General features: G+C 40.8%; 1 protein-coding gene across 6 annotated transcripts in view; it reads left to right on the top strand.

Moving 5' to 3' along the window:
• MYO5A (myosin VA) overlaps positions 1-19,317 on the top strand; it is a 251,677-nt gene that overhangs the window by 117,160 nt on the left and 115,200 nt on the right. For all 6 annotated transcript variants that reach the window (XR_011030300.1, XM_068275461.1, XM_068275462.1 and 3 more), the window contains exon 5: positions 3,439-3,595. Coding sequence is in view for 5 of the 6 variants with exons in the window: in XM_068275461.1 (XP_068131562.1) it covers positions 3,439-3,595 (157 nt within the window). In the remaining variant the exon portion in view is untranslated. The remainder of the gene's footprint in view (positions 1-3,438; positions 3,596-19,317) is intronic.

The following is a 19,317-nucleotide window of genomic DNA, read 5'->3' as shown; positions in this document are numbered from 1 at the left end:
TATTTATTTCCATTTAAACAATACTAGTTGCCTGGCATCCTGCTGATCTTTGGCTACAGTAGTATATGAATCACACACCTGAAACAAGCATGTGCCTAATCCAGTCAGACTTCAGTCAGAGTGCCTGATCTGCATGCTTGTTCAGGGTCTATGGCTAAAAGTATTAGAGGCAGATGATCAGCAGGACAGCCAGGCAATTTTAGCATTGTTTAAATGGAAATAAATATGGCAGCCTCTCACTTCAGCTGTACTTAAATACAAATTCTGAATGCAAGTTTATGACTAAATCAACTCACTGTTCAGCCTGTTGGTTCCCCTGATAATTGGAACTTGTGCATTTGGAATGAGTATGATTTGCATTTTGCCTGTGTACAGTGCCTTTGTACTTTAATTGCAGATATTCCTGAAGAAGGAGTCTCTGAAAATCAGCTTTATGGTTTTCTTTTTAGTTCTTTACAGTTTTTTTTCCTACCCATATGAAAATGGATGCATACTGCCATTAATTGTTTTAGGAACGAACACTGTTTAGAATGTCAGTGAACTAATCTGAGCAGAACAGACACTGGCAAAATATCAATTTTCATCTGGAAGCTACCCATGTAAGAAAAGCAGTGAAACATCCTACATAGTTATTTATGCTGCTCTGCTGCCAGACATTGTTAGTTGCACCCTTGGGCTTGTCATATATTTTGTGCTAACACATCCCTGGTTTGTTCTCTGAGCTCTGCAGGTGATTCAGTATATGCTCTGCTTAGTTGATACTGCAAGTCTAGAATCGTATCTGTGAACACAAACGACACTCCCTCTTACCTCCATGCTTATTTACTGTTGCTGGACAACAAATGTACTTCAAGTATGTGACAAGACCTGTCTGATGAATAAGTACAGTGCATATTTTGTATAGCTTGTTTAGCGCTTCAGTAAAATGTTGAGTATTTGTCATAGAAGATTAGTAAAATACCAAAATATCCTAGGTTGAGGTAGGGTCACAATTTCTGTCAGGCTGCATGTGTGTACAAGAGCCTGCAGCACACAGTGGCTAGGTCAATATCCAGAATACTTTTATTGGCACATACATCCAAAAAGACAGATATTGCAGCTAACATTTTCCAGACATTGGGTCTTTAGTCATAGCACACCAAATACAGACAAGAATGACACACATATATATGCAAGAGACCCCTCCCCTTGGTGGCCAATCCAAACACTCAAAGGTAATTGGTAATATTAACACCCAGGGCAGTATAAAAGCTGGGCTGGAGTCATCAATACACACATAAAATCAGTGGAATCCAATATAAAAGATTAAGATCCCATCTTGCATTTAAATCATCCGGCACTCCTGTGCCTAGATTATAGATCCTTTTCGGCTCACATAATCGTAATTTATGGTAGTTATCTCATCTTCTAATAGAACAATTTATTTTCTCTAGCTCTTTGAAAGAAAAACTCATGTCGTCACCATATAATTGAACAAAATGCTTTGCAACAATTGAAATATTGCCAGTAGTGTGAGAAGGACCATGCAAGTCTATGCTTAATGATTGTGAATATTTTGCAGAGTCCCGTCTGTGGGTCCAGTTTGGGTAATTTGTTAAAGTGTACCTGTGAGGAAGACAACAAAGGGATTTATACTTACCTCGAGCTTCATCCACTACTGCGTATGTGCCGTGTGCCTCCTTTGTTGTGTTCTCATTGCCAGGAGTATTAGTAGCCGCTGTGCAGTGAAAAGCCTCAACTAACTGCAGGCGCTGTGCATGCGCAGTAATACCCTGACTGCTGGAACTGACAGTGGGAGTATGGAGGGGACCAGATGGTCACCAAGGAAGCCCACGGACTACAGGGGGATGTGGAGGAAGCCCTTGGTAAGTATAAAACTTTGTTGTCTTTGTCATCGTTTTATTTTAATCCTGCAGCTACACAGCCAGGAAATCTATCTAGCTTTCTTTATTTTAATAACAGGCTTCTTTGTGAGAAGTAGTGAAAAGAGATGGTTAATGACGTGGTAATGTCGTTTTTTAAAATAACTCTTCCATTGACTTACATTATTCAATACAATAACAATACAATAATACAATAACATTTGTAAAGCGCTTTTCTCCCATAGGACTCAAAGCGCATAGCTGTGTCTCAGATTAATACAGGGTTTCAGGCTGGGTTGTGTTACAGAGGAGATAGTCAGATGTTCATGAATGCCAGACTGAAAAGGTAGGTTTTCAGTTTAGACTTAAATGTTTCCAGGGATGGGGCTGTCCTGATTGGGTGTGGCAGGGAGTTCCAAAGTGTAGGGGCAGCATGACAAAAGGCTCTGTCTCCAAAGGTTTTGAGGTGGACTCTGGGGGTGACCAAGGTGTTACGTCCTTTTGATCTAAGATTGTGGGGGGTGTGATGTAGTTGCAACAAGTCCTTCAGGTATCCAGGGCCCAGATTGTGCAAGGATTTGAATGTCAGTAAGCCAATCTTAAACAGAATTCTCCATTTTATCGGTAGCCAGTGGAGTGAGCTCAGGGTTGGTGTTATGTGGCAATGGCGGGGTTGGCTCGTTAACAGCCTTGCGGCGGCATTCTGTACTAATTGCAGGCGGCGTAAGTCTTTCTTATGCAGGCCTGTGTAGAGGACGTTGCAGTAGTCTAACCTTGATGTGACGAAGGCATGAACTAGGGTTGGAAGATCCTCTGAAGGAATTAGGTGTTTAATCCTTGCAATATTCCTTAGGTGAAAGAAGGAATGTTTCACAACAGCTGAGATTTGATTCCTGAAGCTTAATTTCCCATCAATCAGTACTCCCAGGCTGCGCACACAATCTGAGTTGTTCAGGTCTGAGCTCCCTATCCTTAGCGGTGTTGGTTGAGACTGGAGCTGCTTTGCTGTTGAGCCCTGGCCCTCGATAACAAGAACCTCAGTTTTGTCAGCATTAAGTTTTAGCCAATTATTATTCATCCACTCCTGAAGCTCAGCTAAGCATGCGTTTATTTGTGGAGTAGGGTCTGTGACGTCAGGTTTGAATGACAAATATAGCTGGGTGTCATCAGCATAGCAATGATATGTCAGGCCAGGACATTATGTCAGGCCAGGACATTATGTCAGGCCAGGACATTAAAATCACTGCAAAATTGCTGCAATCGCGATTTTTTTTAGATGAATCACAATAGCAGCTATTTTGCCATGATTTTAATTTAAGTAAATGGAAGGGTTTTATTTTCAAATCAAAATGATCTGCAAAATGTTCTCTGGTGTGACAAGGCCCTTACTGAAGGTAAGAAGTTGTGCCTATGCCAGGGCTCCAAGTGCTATAATGGAAAATGAAGTTGCTAGTCTGCCTAATTAGAGACCTTTTCATACTTTACTTTATTTCTTAACGATATTATTAAGTTATTAAACACCAACATATTCCGTATATAAGATGGAGTAATTGTGTTGCCCTGTGGTGTGATGCAGGGATGAGAGGAACCAGTCCATCATCGTCAGTGGGGAATCCGGAGCAGGAAAGACTGTTTCTGCGAAGTACGCCATGAGATATTTCGCCACAGTCAGTGGTTCAGACAGTGAAGCAAACATTGAGGAGAAAGTGTTGGCTTCTAATCCAATTATGGAGGTAAGTGAGCATACTCTCCACAGCTATTCCATATGCTTGAAGTATCTGTGGTCTGTGTAAGGCATATTGAAAATCTTATTTTACATTAGTGAATAGTCTAGATTTGATCACGCAAGGATGAATTATCTTGCAAGCCATTTAGTTGTCTGTTTTTCGGTGATTGGCTCACACTTGGTCTATGGCCCTGCATTTTCAGTGGAATGGGCAGTAGACAAAAGCCAATGGAACAAAGCCTGTAATGTTTTTCTGTGGGCAAGTTTATTCATCTGTTTCTGTTTTGTTCGTTATTTGTTGGCAGTGGATAAACCCCAATGGCAGGTGTGATATTTTTTATTTCCGAAAGTAAGCAGAGAAAAATTGGATTGAAATTAATATAAAAATAGTCTGTGATAAGCTGAGGGGAAGCTTAAGGCATCAGTTTTCCATCTCCGACGCTCTGTTCTGTTAGCGCGAGGTCAATGGAACGCATTTGTCAATCCGGAAAAATGACTGCAGATTTAAAATTGTGGATCGTGCAGAATGGACCTGTTCTAGTGGACCAATGTGAATGGATCCAACTGTGAACATTGGATCCGTTAGCATCCGTTCGGATCCGTTCAGTTACGATCTGCTAATGGTCCATTTTTTAGTGCCAGTGTGGCCCAGGCCTTAAGAGAGAGAAAACCGTACAACAGATAAAAAGAACAGAATAAAAGACATTACTAGATGACAGATGAAAATGTTGGAAGAAGATAGATGTATGCAGAACATAATGTCACAGTACAGAAGCAGCAGCCCCACATCAAACGGCTCAGCCATTCTGCCAATACCAGCATGCATAGAGGTCAAGGCCCTAAAAAAGAACTTGGGAGTGCTGACAGTGCTACTTTTTTCCCATGTTCTTTTTTCTAATTGTAATGAAGATGTTATAAAAAAAAAAGTAAAAAGGATTGAAAAAGTCATTTGCCCCTCCATTTATAAATGAACACAAATGCATTGCAACATACCGTAGATGTAAATGGAGAAACTGATCCATTACCACATTCATCATAATGGATATGGTGGCAATCTGTCATAGTGTGAACAAACCTCAATGTTCATATTTCTTTGTCCTTCACTAAATTGCTGAACATGAATTTGCATAAATAATTTTAGTTTTTTTAAGATCTGTTTGCGGTGTAATTCCAGAAAGCCGTTGACTGTCCACTATGCACACACAAACAGTTACTTATTAAGAAGCACTCAACTGCTTGATAGAATGGGGCCTCTTTTCTTCACTGTCCTCATCACCAAAATGTCACTGTGCATGTTAATAAGAAACCAGGGTGCTTCCTCGGGTGATTGATAACAGCTGACTTCATCTTAACTGGTTCCGGATGACCAGGTTCCAGTTAATATGTATACATCTCTAAGGATTCTCACACGCAGAGAATCTGTAATAATTACAGAGAAGCAATGCTTTATTTTTGTGTAACTGATAGAAATTTGTGCTATTTATACACTGTGTCCCAAATTATTATACAGATTGTATTTAAGAGTCCTAAAGATTAAATATTTTGTTTTTCAATTAAACACATGGATGGTATTGTGTTCCAGGGCTCTTTTGATCACTGATATCAATCTTGGACACCTCTGATAACTAGTTTGCCAGGTGAGCCCGATTAAAGGAAAAACTACTAAATAAAGGCTGTTCCACATTATTAACCAGTACACAATTTTCAAGCAGTATGAGAAAGAAAAATGATCTCTCTACTGCCGAAAAGTGTGAAAAAGTTGGATCCCTTGGACCAGGTATGAAAACCACATAGGTTTGTGCAGATAAAAGCAAAATGAGGAAGCTTTCTGCCAAACAAATACATCAGATTAAGAGAGCAGCTGCTAAAATGCCACAACAAAGCAGCAAACGTATTTGAAGCTGCTAGTGCATCTGGAGCCCGGTGAACATCAAGGTGCAGAGTCCTCCAGAGGATTGCAGTTATGCATAAACCCTCTATTCAGCCTCCCCTAACCAATGGTCACAAGCAGAAATGGCTGCAATGGGCCCAGAACCACAAGAAGAATAGTTTTTAAACAGTCTTGTTTACTGATGATTGCCATGCAACCCTGGATGGTGAAGATGGATGGAGTGGTGGATGGTTGGTGGACGGCCACCATGTCACAGCAAGTCTTGGACATCAGCAAGAAGGTGACAGTCATGGTTTGGTATGGAATTATGGGGAGAGAGCTGGTTATCCCCTTTAGGGTCCCTGAAGGTGTGAAAATAACTTTGGAATCATATGTGGAGTTTCTGACTGTCCACTTTCTTCCATGGTGCTTAAAAGAGAACAATTGTTCCGTGAAAAAATCATATTCATGCATGACAATGCATCAGCTCATGCTGCAAGGAATGCTTCTGCACCATAGGCTGCTATCAGCATAAAAAGAGAGAAACTCCTAGTAGTGGCTACGCCACTGACCTCACTATGATAGAGGTCCTTTGACCCTGACCTCTATGATAGTGAGAACCTTTGAATGATCCTGAAGCAAAAAATATAAGGGTGGGAGGCAGTTTACATCCAAACAGCAGCTCTGAGAGGCTATTTTGACATCCTACAAAGAAATGTAAGCAGAAACTCTCAAAAAAAAACCTTAAGTTTAATGGATGCAATAATTCTGAAGCTGCTATAACATAAGGGGTCCTATGTTAATCCATAACTTTACCTGTTAAGATCTTTTTGATTAAAATAGCTTTTGATTATAGCAAATATGACCTCCTAATCAAATGACCATTTTCATACCTTTAAAACTTATAAAATGTTTTAAAACTCTTTGGTGCGTAATAATTTGGAACAGTGCATTTTTAATTTTTTTAATTTTTGTATGAAACCTGTTATCATGAGGAGTTTTCAGTAACATTTGAATTATGCTCTAACTGTTGATGACTAAGCGATGATGCTGACTGCCTTGTATCCACTATTTAGGAAAATCAGAGGGACATATTATTTGCATAATCATTTAGAACGTGGTGTATAGAAGATTTCTGCCTGACATTTTGAATTGAGTTGAAATACTTGTGAAAATAATGTGTAAGCCATAGAGTATACACATGTACTAGAGTCACACTATTCTTGGAACCTGTACTCTGATAATTGCTTTTGAAGTTAAAGGACAACCGAGGTGACATTGACATGATGAGATAGACATGTGTATGTATAGTGAAAATCACACAAATTTACTAGGCTGTGTTCCTTTTTTTCTTCCTTTGCCTGAAAGAGTTTAACATCCGGTATGCAAGTCACAGTTTCTGTCTGGGTCAGGACAGGGCTGGACTATAGCACAACCCTCACTGATAAAGAATTACAGCCATAAAACAATTTCCTGTCAGTAAATGGCTTCTGAGAGCAGGAAATCAACATTTTATAGATTTGAGCTCTGGCATACTTCAATGCATGTGTCATTGAGCAGAGACAATTTCCGTATTTTTCGGAAGACGCACCTAGGTTTAGAGGGCAAAAATCAGGGGAAAAAAAAAAAATTATATATATATATATATATATATATATATATATATATATATATATATATATATATATATATATATATATATATATATATATATATATATATATATATATATATATATATATATATATACTAAACCTGGTGCGTCATGTTCTAGGAGCGTCTTGTACATGTCCTTCCCCATTGTCCTCCTATGTTCACTATGTGTCCCCTTCTGGCCCCCTGTGTGGTCCTCCAGTCCCCGTGTCCACTCCTGCCCCCCTGTGTGGTCCTCCTGACCCCATGTGTTCCCTCCTGTCCTGTGTGGGTGTCCCCTTCAGCCCATCTTTTTGGTCCTCCAGTTCCTGTGTCCCATCCTATGTGTGTCTGTGTCCCCTCCTGCTCCACTATGTGTGTTTCCGTGCCCCATTTAGCTCCCATGTTGACCTCTTCTGTGTCTGCTCTAGCCCCCCCATGTCTTCACTCCAGCCCCCTTCCCCCCCCCCCATCCCCCCGCCCCCCCGCATGTCTCTGCTCCAGCCCCCTCCTCCCACATGTCTCCGCTCCCTCGGGTAATAATAAATGCAGAGCGACTCACCTCCCTCAGGATTCCAGTGCTGGGTGTCCTCTCCGCGTCCATATTGTCAGCGCTACACCTGTAAAAGAATCGTTAGCGGCAGAGCGGCTCACCTTCCTCCAGCGGTGGCGATCTGCAGTCATCTTGCGTACCACGCGGCTTCGTCTAGTGACGGCTCATGTTAATGATTCAATGAGTCATTCCCCATGACTCAATGAGTCATTAACATGAGCCGTCACTAGGGGAAGCCGCGTGGTACGCAAGATGACTGCAGATCGCCACCGCTGGAGGAAGGTGATCCGCTCTGCCACTAACTATTGTTTTACAGGGGAAGCACTGACAAGATGGACGCGGAGAGGACACCCAGCACTGGAATCCTGAGGGAGGTGAGTCGCTCTGCAGTTATTGTTACCGGGGGAGCGGGGGGCCGGCAGACCACACAGGGGAACAAGGCAGGGACGTAGCGGCGGGTCGTCGGTTCGTATAGGCGGGCGTTTTTTGTTTCAATGTTTTTTATTGAAGATTTTGTAGTAAAGGGAACAGTTATACAACACAACATTGTTTGTAGACAAGTGCAAACATAGTGGCATTGAAAAGTACTAACCATATTTCTGAGCAGACAACAGTTACTGTAGAGCACGTGCCATAGTATAATATCATACAGCCTAACATTATCAGACAGTGAAAAACAGTAATACAAGATTTTGCTAATTATATTATTAGCTCCCAACTAATTAATATTATACCATAACAAGGGTTGAAAGCAGTGAGCTTTTAGCAGGGGGAACTTTGGGGAAATAACATAAAGGGAGTCTACCATCCTACAGTAACTATACGCGGCCGGATGGGGACTACCTTTACCAACGTGTTTTAGTACTCTTGGGCAAGGGGACCCGCCTCCAGCGAGGTCAGGTTTGCTGGTTTTCAATGAAAGACCAAATTTTCATTTGGCAGAGTACTAAGTGCTATGAAAGAACTCTTGATGAAAATGGGATGTGTGATAGGTTACAGATCTAGAATTTTTAGCATTTTAAGTTGATGCTTCTGTTGTGTTAACAAACCGCTGCTACATTCTCCTAATGTGGAAGTGGTTTTAGAGGAAGAGAAGAAGCCAGGAACAAAAGGGAGAGAAGTAGGTAAAGTAGGTAAGTAAAGACTTAAGGAAAGAGGGGTGGATAAAAAGTCGAGAAGGTCCAGAGACGAGGGTCGCTCAAGCTAATCTTCTTAATGTAGTGCATATAGATGCCTAGGGTTATGCTTAAGGAGGGTCATTGATTACGTACTGATGTGATTTGTTCGGGGTTTAACATATAGTTAATTAGGGGATCTCAGATTTTATAAAACTTTTCCATATTGTTGTTCATACGGGCTCTCAGTTTCTCAAAGAATAGTATATTGCCAATTCTGTATTTGATAACCTCAAAATTTAGAGACCGAGTATTCCATGCTGCCGCGATTTTAATTTTGGTAACAGTGAAAATATAATTAAGGAGGGCATTTTGCGCGGAGGTCAGGTGTGAGTACGGGCAACCCAGCAAGACGTGAAGCGAGTTTCGTGGAACTGGGGCATTAATTAGGGATGATGCCCAGGTACATACTCTAATCCACAATCTACGTACCTTCATACAGTTCCACCATATGTGGGCAAAGGATCCTGCCGTTCTACATCCTCTAAAGCGGTCCCCCGAGCATTTCTTATTATATTTAGCCCCTCTCTGTGGGACTAGGTACCATCGAAATAGGAGTTTATAATTTACCTCAACCAAGTCTGCGTTTATGGAGGTTTTAGGGATATTTTCCCAGATATCGCACATATCAGTATAATCGATCTGAAGGCCTAGATCTTCTTCCCATTTACGTACGTGAGTGTGAGTGTGTGAGGGTTAGCTCCCTATATATAAGTGAGATAGTCCCTGGAGAGCGGGGATTTGTGTCACAAATATTCTCGAAAGAGGTTCTGCATGTTGGAGAATCTACATTTGCGAGGTGCTGTTTTACAAAATGGGATATTTGCATATATCGGAATGATTCAGAAGGGGTGATTGCAAATTTCTCATGTAGATAATTAAAGGATTTGATACCCGTTTCAGTGACAAGATCCTGAATTCTATAAAGTTTTGCAGAAATCCACCACCGATATGGGCCGGAGGAGTTCAAGGCAGCCGGGAATGAGGGATTGCCCAAAAAAGAGAGAAGCGGCCTGTGGGCAGATATTAAACGACCAGAGTATTTACAGCTATCCCACACCTGTAGGGATTGTGTTATAATGGGGTTGTCAATTTTGGCACGGTGCACTGGCGTGAGCCAAAGGAGGTTTTTAATATCAATGGGTGCGATAAGCTGGCTCTCAATATCCACCCAAGAGGGTCTGTCAGTTTCTACATGCCAGTTTGCCAGGATAGCTAATTGAGCTGCTTTATAGTAGTGGGAAATCTTAGGTACTCCCAGCCCCCCATCCATCCTTAGACGATATAAATATTGTTTATTGAAGCTAGGTTTCTGAGCTCCCCAGACAAAACTATTAATTTTCCGCTGTAGGGATTCGATAAATGTGGAGGGTAGGGGAATAGGCAATAGTCTGAATGCATATAGCAGTTTGGGAAGAAAGGTCATTTTTATGGCCACAATTCTGCCTAGCCAAGATATTGCGTACCTCTTCCAGCACTCCAGCAACTCTGTAAGCTTCTTTACAAGCGGGGGGAAGTCGTGTTGAAAAAGTGTGTCATAGGAATTAGTGAGATAAATGCCAAGATAAGGGAGTTTATGAGGGTCCCAATCAAACTCAAACGCATCTTGCAATGCTTGCATCAATCGCGGAGGGAGGGAGATGTTTAGGGCTTTTGACTTTGCCGGATTGACGCAAAGCCCTGAAATTGCACCAAACTGTTTTAAGATTTTAGTTAAAGCTAAGATTGACCTGGTGGGCTGTGAAATACAGACTATTAAATCGTCGGCGAATAGGCCTACTTTGTGTTTCCTTCCCTAATGGTATGCCCTGTATCTCTGTACAGTTTCTAATCTGGATAGCAAGTGGTTCGATAGAGAGAGCAAATAAAAGAGGCGAAAGCGGGCAGCCTTGACGAGTTCCTCTCGTTATGGGAAAAGGGGATGATTTGAAGCCATTGTAAGCTACTGTTGCTATAGGGTGTGAGTATAGGGCTTTGATCCAATTGATGAGGTTGGTTCCAAAACCCCATGCTTGAAGTATGGACACAAGGTAGGACCATGAGACTGAATCAAACGCTTTAGTGATATCTAACGAAAGCAACATAGCCGGGAGTTGGGAGGTTTGAGTTTGGTGAATTAAATGTAGAAGGTGACTCACCCCATCACTTGCTTGTCTATATGGCATGAAGCCCACTTGGTCCTTGTTAATGATTGAAGTGATAGCAGAGTTGAGTCTAGTGGCCAGAATTTTTGCCAGGAGCTTAATGTCCACGTTCAAAAGAGAGATAGGGCGAAAATTAGACCATTTTGAATGATCAGAATTGGGCTTGGGAATCATGGAGATGGTGGCTGTGATTGATTCTGTGTGGAATTGGGCTCCCTGGAGTATACTATTGAAAGCCTTTAGTAATCTGGGGGCCTACATATCACTGAATTTTTTATAGTAACAAGCTTTGAAGCCGTCCGGTCCGGGCTGTTTATTCGGTTTAAGTGACTTTTTTTTTTTTTTTTTTCTTTTTTTTTCTTGATTAGCTCAGAGCCTAGCCACAGTTTATGAAGGCCCAACCATATTGATAGGCTTCATCACCACGCTCTTGGTGTTGGGCATAAAGTCTCATCATATTTGCTAATCAGAATTTGCCAATCAAATTTAATTATTTCATAAAATTAAATAAAGGGGAGAAAAGAAACAGACCAAAGATGAAGAAAAGTACCACATCCTCCCGCGTACAAGACGCGCCCCCCCTCAGCAACCACGGAAGCAAAACTGTGCACCCCACAGCTCAACATTTATCTACACACTGCCCTATGCTGGACACCACACACACACACGCACACAGACACACGCACAGTTTAAGTGACTTGATGGCCTGTTGTACCTCGCCTAGTGTGATTTCTGTATCCATAAGATCTTTTAACCATAGGCGGGCGTTTTTAATTTGGGGATTCCCTACCTTTGGAATATAAGACGCAGGGACTTTTTCTCCCCATTTTTGGGGGAGTAAAAGTGCGTCTTATATTCCGGAAAAATACGGTAAACTGTAAAAACTAGGTTTCAATATAAAATAAAGCTATGGGGTATGTCTTCTATGTGGGGTGCACTACTATGCTAATAGTTATGCATCCTGATTCTCACCTCTGTTAGGGAAATGTTAGCTTCCTTTTGGCACAGTGCACAAAATCCTGATCCTGTTTTCTGTGCTGCACTTCACAGTACCGAAAATGTAGATATGCACCCTTCCAATGTTATGAAGTAGCCTTTAAAAATAAGATGTAGAGACCGTAGTCAGGTCATGGTGGAAGAAGTCTAAAAGCCTCATAACCTTCAACTCCCCTCTGTTGTTGGGGACCTTCTGCAAATCAGCAGGACATTGTTTTTTGATAGTCACTAGGGATTAGTTTGTTTCTTAAAGGATACCCAAAGTGACGTGTGACATGATGAGATAGACATGGGTATGTACGGTGCCTAGCACACTATTAACTATGCTGTGTTCCTTTTTTTCTTTCTCTGCCTGAAAGAGTTAAAGGGACTCCGAGCAGTTCAGAAACTATGGAAAGATGCATATAATTTTAAAGCTCTCTTTCTCCTCTATCCAATTATATATATTAAATAGAGAAAACTAAAAGGTGTAGGGCGACGATTTAGGTGTCGCCAGAAAGAGGAGAAAGAGAGCTTTAAAATGATATCCATCTTTCCATAGTTACTTGTATTACACAAGGCGACTTTTTCCTAAAGTCAGCAGCTCCATTCTGCTGAATGGAGCTGCTGACACTGGGGAAAGTGTCATCCTGTATAATACAAGTAACTATGGAAAGATGGATATCATTTTAAAGCTCTCTTTCTCCTCTTTCTGGCGACACCTAAATCGTCGCCCTACACCTTTTAGTTTTCTCTATTTTCGCGAAAACTAAAAGGCGTAGGGCGGCGGTTTATATATCATTGGAAAGAGGAGAAAGAGAGCTTTAAAATGATATGCATCTTTCCATAGTTTCTGCACTGCTCGGAGTCCCTTTAAATATCAGGTATGTAAGTGGCTGACTCAGTCCTGACTCAGACAGGAAGTGACTACAGTGTGACCCTCACTGATAAGAAATTCCAACTATAAAACACTTTCCTAGCAGAAAATGGCTTCTGAAAGCAGGAAAGAGATAAAAAGGGGTAACAATTCATAGATTTTAGCTCTGGCATACTTGAATGAATGTGTCATTAAGCAAAAACAATAAAACTGTTAAAACTTAAAAAGTAGATTTAAACATAAAATAAAACTGTGGAATATCTTAAAAAGTCATTTTTAGGAGAAGGAAGATAGATGCAATTGTTTTTCATTCGTTTTATTTTGCTTTGGGTGTCCTGTAAAGGATAACTGAAGTGAGAAGAATATGAAGGCTGCCATATTTATTTTCTTTTAAACAATAACATTTGCCTGGCAGTGTACAAATACTGTAAATAAGTGGCTGGGAAATTTGGGCACAGGGTAAAGCCAAAACACGACTTAACCAGCTCTTGCAAAAGTTCCTACAGCCTTAATTACTATTCCCGATTGAAGTCACCGTAGACAGTAGGGAATTACGTAATTCAGCTTCTAGCTATTGCTGGCAACCTAAGTGCGCTGTTTTCATAGTAATTTGGGCTCCGTCTTTTGACAGCGCCCAAATTACTGTCTGCGCATTGCTTTAGCCGTAATTCCTATTACGGCCTGTGGCGCCGGCTGCACCAAAATCTTTGGCGCTGTTTTTACTTGCTTTGGCCTAGCAGCCCTGCTGATCTTTTTGGCTGCTGTAGTGTTTGAATAATGTCAGAAACAAGCTTTTGGCTAATCTTGACAGATGTGATAATAATATCAGTAGGCTGCCCATTTTTTGTCCTGCACTTACCGCCATCTGCCTCAACACTGGTAGGACAAAACCAATGTTGTTGATTGTCACTGTGTGCAACAACTATGTGACTCACTCACCTACCACTATATACTAGATTTGATCTATCTGACAGGATGGAAACTAGGTCTATCTGGTGCTGGCAGCAGATCGATAGCCCATAGAGTTGCATTGGATCTAATGGTCCAATAATGCATTTAGATCGATATCGATCGATATTGGAAATCTGTTCCTAGTGTGTGGCACACACCATATAGATTCCTGTTAGATTCAACTTGACAGGCATCTGACAGAAATCTATCTGATGGTCGAATCTGCTGCAAATCGGCAAGATAGCCAGGCAACTGGTACTGCTTAAAAAGAAATATATATGGCAGCTTCCATATCCTGTCAGGTGTCATTTAAGAACTCGCTTACTTTAAAGAGGAACTTTACCTAAGGATGGTAGTAAGGGGAAAAAAGTCAATACATCGCAAAGTGAGAAGTTAAAAAATTCAACATAGACCAAAAATGATTTATTATCCAAACAGCCCTTATTTTCCACAATGCAGCGAAGTTCACAGATGGGAAACTGTCTGGACCATGGCCCTGACATCACACTGTGGGAGGGGTTTCACCTTCAACATCCATACAGACGTCCCTGATGCACTATTGGAGGAAAGGTAAAGATCTTGCGTGGGAAAAGGGGTATTGGCTGCTGGCTGGGATGAAGTTCACTCCTGAGTTAAAGTTCCTCTTTAAGAATGTTATGGGTTTTGGTCTGGTTTAACTGAGGACTTTGGGATATTTTAGTATCTAGAAGCTCACAGTAGACCAGCCCCTTAGACACCTTCCATAATTACTGCTTTAGATCAGAAAAAGGATATTTTTGCATCCCACATTCAATGTGGTTGATAGTAATACTAATGATGGTGTCTTGAGGAGAAGAATGAATTATTTCCTGCGTGCAAAACAGTCTTGTGATTAGTGTGACTGTTCGAAAACGAAGTCTCATGACGGAGTTCCCAGGGAGTGAAGGTCACAACAAATTTGTCAATCATAGCTCTATTCAGCTAACTCATCTCAAGCTTCACTTCAACTTGTCTTCTAAGAAAAAACAGCAATTAAGACATTCCTGGCAAAGTCATGACTGGAAAGACTCCATAGTTTAAACAGACTGCCTACTAAAAGAAATGCAGGCTGGGAGCTAAGCCAGTGTACAGTATAGGAAATCGGCTATAAACCCGAATAACCATAGCGCACGAGTAGTAATAATACATACATACATATGACTAGGGTAGAGATTAGTTTGAGCCCCTCTGAGGGACAGTTGGGGACATGATCATGTATACTCAGTACAGCACTGTGGATGATGTCGGCGCTATATAAATACTAAATAATAATAATATTTGATTTGCTGGTCATATTCTGTGTAGAATAAAGCAGGAAATGATCACAGCAGATCAGGGCCTTATAAACCTGATCACATGCTTTTCCATGACTTCTGCTACACAGACTCCACTCTATGGTAAAGTGGTAAAGAGTTAGAATCCCCATGAAGTTTTAATTACTGTTCCTTGTAAGCTGTCACTGAAACAACTAATGTTATTAACAAAGCTATGGACTTCCCTAGAGCAGAAAATCACATAACATTCCTGCACAGCTACGGTATGTGTAGAAGCCAGAGTGCTTAATCCCATTCCACACTATCTAAAATGAAAATGTTTTTCTTAACATCTTAGTAAGGGGGCTTTTAGGACCATTGTAGTCCCTTACACACTCCAATGAGTTCTGGGTCACCATGAGCTTGCTGGTTAGTCTGTACCTTTCGGTGTTACAAGCCCTACTCCATAGAGCCAAATTAATCCATGTCATGCACTGATGAGGATCAAACAATCCGAAACAGTCTGTATGCATGTTGGATTATTATGGCTCTGTACAAATTAACAAGCTGACACATCATTGCATTCCAGCGGTTCTGGAGGTGTGTTTAGCTTCTAAGGGTACAATGGTTAATTTGCATATATTCAGCAGTGATGCCCTGGGAGACATCTCAAGCTCACTCCAACCTGAATTATCGCAAATTCTTTCTGTTTTAAGAAAGCAAACTTTTGTTCTTAAATGAAAAAGTGTCATATTTGAAGGCGGTGTAGCTTTAGACTGGCTGGGCAGGAAGCAGGTGGCTGGAGTATTCTGAGGATTTATCAACTGTCATAATAGGTATTTTCATATTTATTTTGCAAAATGTGCAATATTTTTTACAATATGTATTTTGTGCACAAGAACATTAAAATATTCTTCTGCATGCTTATGAGAAACTCTGCCTGAGCTTGGGCTTTAAAGAGACACTGAAGCGAAAAAAAAAAATATGATATAATGAATTGGTTGTGTACTATGAATAATTACTAGAAGATTAGCAGCAAAGAAAATATTCTCATACTTTTATTTTCAGGTATATAGTGTTTTTTCTAACATTGCATTATTCTATAATATGTGCAGATTACACAACACTCAGCATTCAAAATGATTCTTTCAGAGCAGTCTGTGAAGTAATGACATCTCCTCTGGCAGAGGAAAAGTAAATAGTCCAGGAACAGTTGAGATAATAAAAGTCAGATAACAGCCCTCTCCAGGACTAACTTAGTCGGAGAGCTTAATGGCTTGTTTGCATAGAGATAACTGGAGTTTCTCAACTCTTCCTGTACTGGAAACAATTAGACTGATGTATCTGATCTTAATGTTTTATTTCTTAGCTGTACTACACATACAAATAATATCATAATTTTTTTTTCGCTTCAGTGTCTCTTTAAAGAGAATTTGAGCTGTCCGATTTGTACAATAAAAAACATACCAATCGAGTAACTGTGATCTCCTGGATCCCTCTTTGCCATTTCCGACGCTCCCCGCCGCGATCCTGGCTTTTAATCGCCAGTTTTAGGCAGTGTTTACAAACAAAAAACATGGCCGCTAACCAGGAAGTGGTGTGTGTGTGTGTGTGTGTGTGTATATATGTATATATGTATATATGTATATATGTATATATGTATATATATATATATATATATATATATATATATATATATATATATATATATATATATATATATCTCATATATCATGTTACTACACTACAAGTTTTTATTACGTAGTGAATTATCTGCACTCCAGTCAGGGATTCTCACAGTTTCTCAGCATGGCAGCTCCCTCCCCCTTCAGACAAGCTGAAATTGAGAGCAGAGACCTGTCTGTGACTAATAAACAAAGCACACACACAGAGCCTGCAGGGGGCATGGAGGGGGCGTGCATAACTTCTCCCTGTCACAGCAGAGGCAGTGCATTCCTCTGTGGGTCGACAAAGCTTGACAAAGAAAAGAAGATTAGGTATAAGAGACAGTGCAACTAGAAAAGGCTGCAGTAATCCAGAGCACATTAGAACAGGTATAGGAACTTATAGGATAGAAGAAATAAGGCTGAAAATTTAGTTAGTCTCTTTAAAGAGGATCTGTAACCAAGGATTGAACTTCATCCCAATCAGTAGCTGATACCTTTTTTTCCAATGAGAAATATTTACCTTTTCTCAAACGGATTATCTGGGGGAGGGGGGGGGGGTTATATGGCTGATAGTGTGGTGAAACCCCTCCCACAGTGTGATGTCAGCACCTAGGTACTGACATCACACTGTGGGAGCCTTGTTGAATTGTGGGAAATGACAGCTGTTTCCAACTGGCAAAAAAGCAGCATCTCCTGCCAGCAGTAAAGATGTCGCAGGTGATAAATGTCAAAATGTAAATTGGGGAAAGGAAAGATTTTACAATGGGTAAACACTGACTAAATCATTTATACATAATTATTGTAAAAATTAAGCACTTTTTTCATTACGTTATTTTCACTGCAGTTCCTCTTTAAAGTGTACCAGAGATCACAAAATTTAAAGAATCGATACTTACACGGGGCTTCCTCTAGCACCATAAGCACGTGTGAGTCCCTCGCCATCCTCCCGCAGTCTGCCGCTCAGTCGCGATCAGCCCCGGTAACTGGCTCAGTCGGGTCCAGTTATTTTTCAATAATGTCTAAAGTATCTAAAAGTAGGTGAAAAGGTACTGTCTAAAAATATTTTGAGTATGTTCTTGTTATGTTAGCAACTTAAAAGGCATTTTATTGACAAGGTGTGAACATATTACTTAGGCTCATATGCAATTAATTTTTCTCTGTTTTTTCCACAGTGTTTAGGGTTAGTCTAGGTTTACTAGCATTTGCTAAAGTGTTGGGTTAGGCTGGGTAAAAGTTATTAACAAATTGGGATGTTGGTTAGACCAAGGTGTACCTTGGGGTAAAACTTTGGAGAAACGTGAACCTACAGGAGCGAGGAGTTGTTTAACCGCAGGTGAAAGCTTGGGTTGTTATGGGGTGGATTGTATTCAGAAAGGGGTTAAGGTTAGTATTATCCAGCTATAGGTAGAAGGTTAGGCATAGACCATGGGGTAATGTTGCAATGAATAGAATGATATTCTGCTTGTGGTATAGACATGCTAATCTGTTAGTCATAGTGGCACAGTTATCCAAGAAGTCCAGTTATCTACATTTAAATGTTGTTGTTTTTTTTTTTAACAAATCAATTTTTATTGTTTGCATATTAACCACCCTGGCGTTCTATTTTTTTTTTTTTGCGGCGCTCGGCCGCGGGTGTTTTTTTTTTAAACTTTTTTTTTATCATATAGCTAGCCTGGCGCTAGCTACATGATTCCCCCCTCCCTGCGCCATCCCGCCCACCCCTCTGATCGCCACCGGCGATCATACCCAACAGGAAATCCCGCTCTGAATGGGATTTCCTGTTAGGGCTTCACTCGTCGGAGTCCCAATCCACCCCATAGCGCAACCTGGCGGTGATTGGCCAGGCTGTGCTGAGGGTCGTGGCGCAGATCGGCGGCGAACGAATTAAACGCGCAGCTAGCAAAGCGCTAGCTGCGTGTTTTAAAAAAAATTGTAAAAAAAAGACCTACCAGGAGCTGAGATATCCACCGCGGCGGTAATGGACGAGCTGAGCTCGTCCATACTGCTAAGGTGGTTAAAAAGAAATAGGACATGCAGTTTCACAGCAACATAAGAAAATATCGCTTGCCAATCCATAAATTATCTGTTTTGACAGAGATGCTTGAAGAAGGTTGAATAGCCAAAACATTGCAATTATGACTGTATGAGGGCTGTCACTTCTAAATAACTGTGAATTTCACTGTGATTTTTTTTTTTTTTAAATAGTTGGTTACATACAAAATCTGGATAAAATAGTTTGGATTCTCTGAGAAACACTGTTTTGTTGAATGAATTTATAAAGAGATGCATGTTTTAATGGGTTAAGAAAGACTTTTTGACTTTTAAGTGATAGTGCTGATAGAATAGGAAGGCAGGTTGGCCTAGTCTATAGCATTCTTGCCTTGCAGCATTGAGAATCTGGGCCAGGACACTATCTGCACAGAGTTTGTATGTTCTCCCCATATTTCTCTGAGTTTCCTCTGAGCATACCTATTTCCTCCAACATCCCAAAGACGCACAGGTTTATTGGCTAACCCCCTAAAATTGGCCTTTGACTATGATGGACATATGACTATGGTAGGGTCCAGATTTCCCACTGTGGCAATTGTGTTGCTATTTTTACCAAAGTGCAGTC

This window comes from Hyperolius riggenbachi, chromosome 3 (assembly GCF_040937935.1).
Source record: "Hyperolius riggenbachi isolate aHypRig1 chromosome 3, aHypRig1.pri, whole genome shotgun sequence".
NCBI lineage: Eukaryota > Metazoa > Chordata > Amphibia > Anura > Hyperoliidae > Hyperolius > Hyperolius riggenbachi.
This window is presented reverse-complemented; position numbering and strand designations above follow the sequence as displayed.